The 9,600-nt window shown below is 39.4% G+C and overlaps 1 protein-coding gene across 3 annotated transcripts; it reads right to left on the bottom strand.

Annotated features, from left to right (window-relative positions):
• Nucleotides 1-1,717: 1,717 nt before the first annotated feature.
• On the bottom strand, nt 1,718-3,174 carry LOC118842066 (E3 ubiquitin-protein ligase RNF126-like). 3 transcript variants are annotated; one of them, XM_036749730.1, is made up of 2 exons: nt 2,259-3,174; nt 1,718-2,004 (listed from the first exon to the last, which is right to left on the bottom strand). In XM_036749730.1, exons 1-2 carry the CDS (start codon nt 3,169-3,171, stop codon nt 1,790-1,792), a joined length of 1,128 nt encoding a protein of 375 aa, XP_036605625.1. In that variant the 5' UTR covers nt 3,172-3,174; the 3' UTR covers nt 1,718-1,789. The 3 variants fall into 3 exon arrangements, with proteins under 3 accessions (XP_036605625.1, XP_036605629.1, XP_036605631.1); XM_036749734.1 differs by having other exon boundaries at nt 1,766-1,951; XM_036749736.1 differs by lacking the exon at nt 1,718-2,004 and having other exon boundaries at nt 2,040-3,174.
• Nucleotides 3,175-9,600: the final 6,426 nt, after the last annotated feature.

Raw genomic sequence — 9,600 nt, 5'->3', positions numbered from 1 at the left:
TCAAAATCTTATAAAAGTGAATGTTGAAAACTATCTTTACATGTAATTGGAAAAGATAAAATACTATTAAATGAAAAAAAAGAAATATACTAACTGAAGCTTTTGGACTAATCTGAAATGGAAGTGATTATTAATCTTTCTCTATTTTAGAATTTAAAGAGAAAGCCTCTCCTTCTCCCTCTGAACAGCCCAGGAAGGTCTCTTCCACTGAAAATAGAGTGATAACTGAAATAGGGCAAGGAACCATTGATTGATCCACCTATGAGAAATATCCTTTTTCCCAGTGTCATAAAGAAATTAACCAAATGATCCATCTAAGACAAAGAAGAAACTTGTGACTGGCTGGAAAGAATTCTTTAAGGTAATGGTCAGAGAGATTAGATGATTTAAGGAAAATTAGCTTCCAAAATTAAGTGACTATTGTTTTGGGATTGATGAAGCAAAATGTTAACTTTTCCCTTACTCTGAGCTGTGTAACTAAGCTTTATCATATTGTGAAACTCCCTTGTTCAAGAATCCTAAAAGTGTTATTTGAAATGTTTTGTTAGAGACATATGCAAGGGCATGAGAGGACCTCTGTCAATTTGGAAATTTCTCTAAGCAGAATAATGCTTGGACTAGAATAGTGACAAATTAATAAAAGATTATTTTTGTCAGACTGCCTAAAATGCAGAGTACTGTATTCATTTGTTTGCAACAAGGGGAAAATAGAATGTTAAGGATCTTGATTGAAATGACTTTTATTTTTGTTTTGGTTTCACCAATACCTAGCACTGTGCCTTGAAAATAGTTAAGTACTCAATAAATACACATTTAACTGAAAAAAAATAAATTAATACTTGTTTGCTGACTAATGATGAATAGATCTGACCATAACACATTTCTGTTTAAACACTTTTCACGGCACCTACTGTGTTAAATACAAAGCTCTTTGCCTGGCATTCAAGGTCCTCCACAGTCTAGCACCACCCTCCTATTCAAATCTTACTTCACACTTACACACACTGTGCTATTGCTATTCCCCAGTCTTCATGTCATCTCTCACCTCTGGGCACTTGTCCAGGCAGTACCCCTCAACCTTGAACATTCTCCCTTCATCCACTATAACCCTTCTCTTTCTACAAGAACCATTTCAGTACGTGTTGCAGAAGTGGGGCTGACCCATGGGATCCTGGAAAACCAGTCATGTAACCTGGGGAGTGGCAGGCTGCTACATATGCCCAAGGGAAATAGAGGAATGTGGCAGGGGAAAACTGACCCATATGTCCTCTGGGGGAAGGCACATATCCTAGTGACCTCTGAAAGGTGAGACACATTTCTTTGATTTCTGGGAATGGAGTGTCAGCTGCAGGAGGGGGTGGACAAACCAGTAGGAGCTCTAACACGGAACTTAGCAATTAAGGAAGGCTCCATTTATTCCTATGTTCTCTAGTGTTTTTAATAGGAATGGGTGTTGCATTTTGTCAAAAGCTTTTCCTTCATTTTTTTTTTGAGCTAAAATGTCCATTTATTTAATAGCAGTAATAATTTAAAATTATAAAAACCCTTTCCGTTGTTGAGCATTAGAGGGCGAGGTTATAAAGACAGACAGGATGATGGGGGAGAGGACAGCTGAAGGGGGAGTGGACAGTTCGCATGTTGGATGGCAATGAAACAGCCACACTCCACCGGCCTTCCCACCTGGGAGCATTGTCTATGTTCCCTCTGAGGCGGTTACAAAGGTTAGGGGGGCTGTTGGGGAGAAAGGGGAAAATGAAAAGTATCTCAAATCCACAACCACAGAGATGGCCTAGCCACATCCACCCTTCATTTCAAACAACCTGGTACCTGCTAGGATCCAGACTGATGAAACACAGTTAATGTGACCTGGGGGCTTTATAGCCAGCGCAGTGGTAGCCATCAATTGGCAGGAGAGACAGAGCTTCCCTGGAACCGTCAGATGAGTTGGGGACTGGCGGGCAGAGAGGGGGGGAACAGGTCTAAAGGCCTTTGGTGCTTCCAAAGCTTGTTAAAAAAAAAAAGGAAAGAAAAAAAGGGGGGTCTTGGGGTCTCTCCCGCCCCCTCCCCCTTCCCCCCACTCTGTCTCCTGGGTTCAGTGTGGGGTGGGGGAAGATTAGCTGCTCCCTCTGACCAGGAAGCAGATGGGCAATGGACAGGGTAGGATTGGGGGCAAAGGGGAAAGAGGGAAGAAGGTCGGGGGTGGTTGGTTGGACTGGCTGGTGGTGAGATTCACGAGTTGTTTGTTGAATTTTCATTACTTGGCGAACTGGAGGAGGAGGAGGAAGAGGAGGAAGAAAAATTCATTCCTGTCAGTCCCGGGGGATTTGTGGCAGTGTTCTGTCCACTTAAGCTTTTCCGACACACTGGGCAGGTATCATGCTGTTCCAGCCAAGGGACTATGCAGCCGTCGTGGAATAAGTGATTGCAAGGTAACTGCCGGACATTCTCACCCAGCGTATAGTCATCTTTGCATACGGGACATTCTAACCCTGAACCTACGTGTTCCTCTGTGACTTGTATGGTGGGAAGGGCTTGTATTTTCTCTTTGTCTGCTGGTGGGGGACCGGTGTTTTCAAACTGATTAAGGAGCTGTGTAATGATCGCATCCAGGCCATTAGCACCCCACGCATAGTCCACTGGATTTGAATGCAAAACACCCCAAGGGCCCAATCCCAGGTTTGGTATTGTTGCCGGTGCAATGATTCCATTGACCAATTGCTGAATAATCCCTTCTAACGTTGGGACGCCTTCATGCCTGCCTGCAGCGCGCCGTGCAGTGAGGCGGGCCCGTGGCTGCCGTGCGCCATAGCGGTGGCGGGACTGGTGTTCTCTCTCCCGCCTGTTCTCCGAGTCCCTGGCGTCCTCAGACTGCACCCCAGAGCCGAATGTGGGAAATTCAAAGCTGTCATCAAAAATCCCAAAGGCAAACTGGCCATAGCCCTGTGGCAAGGTGAATAAATGCTGATCCACATTCTCAAATGGTTGTCTGTTCTGATCCGTGGGAGCTGTAGCAGAGTTGGAACTATTTTCAGTATTTCTGGACTCTTCCGGAAGCTCTTCAATAAAACCAGACTCACACCTTGGGCAGATATAATCCGGCAGCCGTGGGGAGATCTCGGCCGAACAGCTGTGGCAGAAGTACCGTCCGGGCTGCGGCGAAGCCTCCGCCATTTCCCTTCCCCCCCACCCCTCTTTTCCTTCATTTTTGATACTGGTAATTTGGTTTTCTTTTTTTTTTTTAATCAAATTGACCAAAGGTTTATCAACTTTACTGTTTTTTTTTTCATAAAAGCAGCTCTTAATTTTATTTATCAGTTCAATACCTGTCAATTTCAATTTATTAATCTCTCTGGTTTTCAATATTTCTAATTTGGTATTTAATTGGGGGTTTTCAATTTCTTCTTTTTCTAGCTTTTTCAGTTGCATGCCCAATTCATTGATCACTTCTTTATTTTATTCATGTAAGCATTCAGAGGTATAAAACTTCTCCTAAGAACTGCTTTTGCTGCATCCCATAAGTTTTGGTATGTTGTCTCATTGTCATTCTCTTGAATGAAGTTACCGTTTCTGTGATTTGTTGTTTGACCCACACATTCCTTAAGGTTAAATTATTTTGTTTCCAATTAATTTTTAGTCTATATTTCTATGGCCCTTTAATACATATAATTTTTATTGTATAATGATATGAAAAGGATGCATTTAATATTTCTGTCTTTCTTCATTGGATTGTGAGGTTTGTATGCCCTAGTATATGGTCAATTTTTGTGTATGTGTCATGTACCCCATGTACCATTGAGAAAAAGACATATTCCTTTCTATCCCTATTCAGTTTTCTCCAGAGGTCTATCATATCTACCTTTTCTAAAATTCTGTTCATCTCCTTACCTTCTTTCATGTTTATTTTGAGGTTCATTTATCAAGTTCAGAGAGGTGGAGGTTGGGGTCCCCCACTAGTATAGTTTTGCTATTTCTTCCTGTAACTCCCTTAACTTCTCCTCTAAGAATTTGGATGCTATACCACTTGGTGCAACTATGTTTACTAATGATATTACTTCATTGTCTATGGTGCCTTTTAGCAGAATATATTTTCCTTCCTTATCTCTTTTAATTAGATCTATGTTTCCTTTTGCTTTGTCTGAGATTAGTATTTCTATTCCTGCTTTTTTTTTTTTTTTTTTTGCTTTAGGTGAAACACAAGATATTCTACTCCGGTCTTTTCCCTTTACCCTGCATATATCCCCCTGCTTCAAATGGGTTTCTTGTAAACAATATATTGTAGGATTGTGGTTTTTATTCCATTCTGTTATCTAACTCTTTTATGGCAGAGTTCATCCCATTCACATCTGCAGTTATGATTACTTTCTGTGTATTTCTGTCTATCCTATTTCCCACCCATTTATGCTCTTACTTCTCCATTTTCCCTTCTCCTCCTCACAAGAGTTTTGCTTTTGACCATTACCTCCCTCAGTATTCCCTCCCTTCTATCAGCCCCCCTCCCTTTTCTTTCTCTTTTAGCTTACTACTTCTTCCCTCCCTTCTAACCACCCCTCCTTTTTCTTTCCCCTTTTCCCTCCTACTGTTTGTAGGGGAAGTTAGATTTCTATACTTAATAGAGTATGATATTCCCTCCTTCAACCAAATTTGATGAGTAAAGCTGAAACAATGCTCATCCCCCTCCCTTCTTTCCCTCTACTATAATATGTTTTTGTGCCTTTGCATATGATTTAATTTACCCTTTTCCACCTCCTCCTTTCCTCTTCTCCCATTACAAACCCTTTACACCCCTTAGCTAAGCTTTTTTTCATCACACCGGTTAATTTATACCCACACCCTCTATCTATGTATATCCCTTTTAAATGTCATAATAAATACACAATTCTCAAGATTAACAAGTATCATCCTCCCATATAGCAATGTAAACAGTTTGGCCTTATTGAATAACAAGGTTTCTGTTTTTTCCTGTTTGCCTTTTTATGCCTCTCTTGTGTCTTCTATTTTAAGAGCAAATTTTACATTGAGCACTGGTCTTTTCATCAGGAAGGTCTGGAAATCCTTTATTTCACTGAATGTCCATCTCCTTGCTTATGCTCAGTTTTGTTGGGTAGTTGATTCTTGTTTGTAGCCCAAGCTCCTTTGCCTTACACAAGATCATATTCCAATCCTTCCAATCTTTTAATGTAGAAGCTGCAGGATCCTATGTGAGTCTGTAGTTCCTCAAAATTAGAATTATTTTTTTTGGCTGCTTGCAGTATTTTCTCCTTGATCTGATAATTCTGAAATTTGGCTATAATATTCCTTGGTGTCTTCAATTTAGGATCTCTTTCAGCAGGAAATCAGTGGATTCTTTCTATTTTACATTCTGGTTGTAGGACTTTAGGAAAATTTTCCTTGATGATTTCTTGGAAGATACTGTTCAGGCTCTTTCTTTCATCATGGCTTTCCAGTAGACCAATAATTCTACCTCTCTAATTTGGCCTTTAAATTCCTTCTTGAACTCTTTCAAGAATTTGGGGGGGGGCGGGGCTTGCAACCCATTCACATTCCCATTTGAGGTTTCAGATGTAGGTATCATGTCAATGCTATCCTCTTCTGAATTCATATTTTGATCTTCCCTGTCCCCATAGTAAGATTTTATGGTCTTTACTTTTCTAGTTTGCTTCTTATTTGTGGTGGTTGCCTTTTCCTGGCTTTTAAAGTGGATCTCTGCTTCTAAGACACAGGGGGTTCTGTCCCATGCTTCTTGTTCTGGGAGCTAGGGTCCTGGTTGCTGCCTTTGTGTGCAGTAACCTAGAAGCTATATAATGTTGCTGCTCACCTGGTGCTGAGCTAGAGCTGACTGGTGTGTGCCAAGTCCAGGTCTTTCTGAGTTTCACCTGAGTTACGTTGAAGCTCACAGGGTGAGATGTTGGGGAAGGGTGGTCTGGCCACTGGAAGTCACCTCCTCCCCTAGGGCTGGATAGGCTGAGCTGCTGGTAGATGTCCATGCTGGTGTCTGACAATTACCCTGGCTGTGCAGAGGCACACTTGGGGTACTGATGTTGGCACTTGCCAGCTCTACCCTCCATCACCTCAGGATCTCCTGCTGGTCTGCTGAGGTGGGGCTTGCTGGAATGCCTCTGGTCCTGCACTGGACCCCTTTAGCCACAGCAAGAGGGACCTTCACATTGAACTCCCTAGCCTCCTGAGCTAAAATACTGCTATACCACTAGGTTCCACTGTTCCACAATTTTTCCTGGGGTAGTAGTCTCTAGGTTTTTCAAGGTCAATGAGGAGGGGGTGAGAGCACTTATGGTTTATTCTGACATCATGACTCCTGGAAGTTCAAGTACATGACTTTCATACATTTAGTCTTTGGGCTGATATCCCCAAGAGTGGCTATTGCTGCTCCCATAGGCCCTGAACTTCTCACTCAGTTCTGAGAGACCCCTGTCCTGTGCTGAGAGTTTTGGGAATCACTACTGCTGGTGGTGATTCAGTTCACCTGGGCACCCTTTGGCTCTGCTATTGCTGAGTCTACACTGGTGCAGCCTCTAGACTCTGAGATCCTTTCTGTTAACCTTCCAAGCCTGTCCTAGGCTGGAAATCCACCCCATTCTGTCTCCTAGTGAATTCTACCACCTCAAAATTTATTCAAATTTACTTCTTAGATGTCCCAAAGGAATTTGTGGGAGAGCTCTGGTGAGGTGCTGCTTTCACTCTGCCATCTTTTCTCTGCCACCATGACATTCACTTATTACTGAAAAGTTTCATTTCTCCACTTTGGGTGAGAGACATCCTAGTTCCTCAAATGGCAGTGCTGCCAAATTTCACAGTACTCTATCAGTAGGGCTCAACCCAAGGAACCTCACAATCAAAGATGTCTAAGAGGATTTTACCATGATTTTCTCCCAACAGTAATTTATAATTATTATTATTTTCTAGTTTTTTTTAAATATACTCTAATACTCATATAATAGATGTATTTATAATATAATAGTATTCAAATTGACAAGATGAAGAAATTTGCTTTAACAGCTTCTCTTAGCCTTCTTGTACTTAAAACATCACTAATTAGGTGAAAACTTACTAATTCATAGAAAGTCATTTGTCTTATTACCCCTGGTATTTTAATGCTAATCATAGTGCCTACTACATGCCAGGCCTTTTCCATATCTTTAAAGTTACTTAAGCCTGTTTTTAGCACTACTTTAAAATGTTTAGTCTATAATTTCCCAATTTTGTTAACATTCCATGCCAATGAGAAAAAGTACCTATAAATGGTATCGTATTTTGCTTTAATTGTATTCCTACAAGGTCTGAACACTACAGTGCTCATCCTTTGCACAAGTCAGGCACTGTGTTAAGTCCTTCACAACTCTTTGTTTCTCCTAACAACCCTGGGAGATAGGTGTAAATTTCCTTTTGTACATACAAGGACTGATTAGATTCTCTAATTTACTAAGATAACAATATTTTCAACCCAATCAATTTTGATTTATAATGAGTGTTGGCAATAACCGAACTTCATTTTGTACAAGGTTCCATTATTTTTAGTTGGTTCATAGTCAAAAACACTCATGGTGACATTCCCAGTTTCCCATTACTGCTTCCTTGTTTCTTTGAGTTATCCAAAGAGCCAAACCAATTCCTTTAAATTTTCTAAATTGTTACTCCTTTAGCATGACTATTTAAACCAGAGTAAAGAAATAATCCTTTCTCTACCAATCAGTTAATTAACATGCATTTTATGAAATTTATTTCATAATCTTACATTGATTGGGGAAGGAAGACATGTCGTAACTGTCAAAGAAGGCAGTGCCTTTAAAAAAAAACACCTAAATCTTTTTCTGTTTCAGTGGGATTAAGACCATCTCTGAAATTTTCTTTTCAAAATTCCAAAACCCTTTGCTTTCAAACCCTCAATTTAAGCTATGTCAGTACAAATAGACTCCAACCTGCTTTACCTTTGCCTTTCACTCACCCCTCTTATCTCTTTATGCAAAACTATTCTTTCTTCTTCTTGCTTAATTCTTCTAGTAAACTGCTTGTTAGTTCTTTAGAGGGTACAAATGCACATTTCATACCAATTTCTTTAAGGGCTTTTGGGCAATGAGAATTAGTTACCATCACATAGCTTTTTCTAAGTGATAGGCAAATAGACACCCAAAACAATGCACTCAGCACAGGTGTTACAGATTGCAGTAAGCAGGGTGACTTAAGAGAAGAAATCACCTCTCTGCTCAAAGTTAACCTCTTTTCTGGTAAAAGGTATTCATCCAACTATTTTGGCAATGCCTAAGGGGATCAACCAAAGCCCAACTAAAGCAAAAAAACGTAATAGGAATTGCAATACTCTCTGATAGAGATTGTTCTTTTCTGAAGGTCTCAAAGTGTAACTTTTTCTCTATTTCCTTTCAAAACAATCAAAATTAAGTCCATTTATTTTTGCAAGTTCTTTTTCCTCTCAAAATTTCTGCATTTTATTACTTCGTAGACCATTTTAATTTTGTCTTTTCTAAACTGTGTACACTCTATTAGGTGTGCATGCATTTAATTTACTTCTGTGTCTATTTCTTATACTTACTAAGGCCCTATACAATTTGAACTTCTTTTCACTAAACAATTGATTTCAACTCAAGTCTTACTATGTTTCTAATTTACCTAAACAATTGATTTAAACTTCAGTAGTATCATTAAATTTCATTTACCTTAGGTTGCTTTCTGATTTCAAAACAAGTTTCCTTTTTCTGGGAGCACTTTGGGATTCACCTTCAATCAGGCATCTCAATCAGGACTTACTTGGTGTCCTCAGGTTGGTTGTGTAAAAGCAGTAAACAACAGAAGGGTAAATGAACTCCAGTTCTACCCACTTTAATTCTTTTTTGAAGATGGCCTAAAATTTCCTTATTCTGTCTTCCAATAATAAAAATTCCTTCCTGTAATAAACTGAGCCCAACAGTATGTTTTTATTTCACACTAAAGTTAAAGCTAATTTCACAGATTGACATCACAAAACTTCAGATTTTGCAAACGGCTAGCTGAAACTTGTTCAGGTTGAGCAAATGTGTTTCCTTTTTAAATCCAGAATTGTGAAATTATTGAAGCTCACAAGACTTTTAATCAAATTTCTCCTATATTATTCCTAAGTTTTTTTCTTATTTTAACACTTCCCTGTTTCATTGAATTCCTATTTCGTTGAATCTCTCTCTCAAACATATATCATGACCAATAAGACAATTCTTAAAATGCAAACTTCATCTTTAAATCAATCCCCAGTTATTTTAAAGGTCACTTTAAGGAATAACTAGTCTGTTATTTTGTTCTTTGTGTTTTAATTAAACTACAGAGTTTGCTAGTATCCCATAAGCTCGTCAAAATACTTTATAAAAATATCCAGATCATAATTAAATTTTTTTTTATTTTTAAAAGAAGAAACAGAAAGAAAAAAATAGAGAGAGCAGAGATTTTCCCTCAATCCACATTCAGACTCCACAGTTCTTTCTCTGGATGTAGATAGCTCTTTCCATCATGAGTCCTTTGGAACTGTCTTTGAACCTTGTATTGCTGAGAAGAGCCAACTCTATCAAAGTTAGCCATCACAGAATCAATATGTCCGTGGTT

Source organism: Trichosurus vulpecula, chromosome 1, assembly GCF_011100635.1.
Source record: "Trichosurus vulpecula isolate mTriVul1 chromosome 1, mTriVul1.pri, whole genome shotgun sequence".
NCBI lineage: Eukaryota > Metazoa > Chordata > Mammalia > Diprotodontia > Phalangeridae > Trichosurus > Trichosurus vulpecula.
The sequence above is the reverse complement of the archived record's forward strand: the minus strand, read 5'-3'. Positions and strand labels throughout refer to the sequence as shown.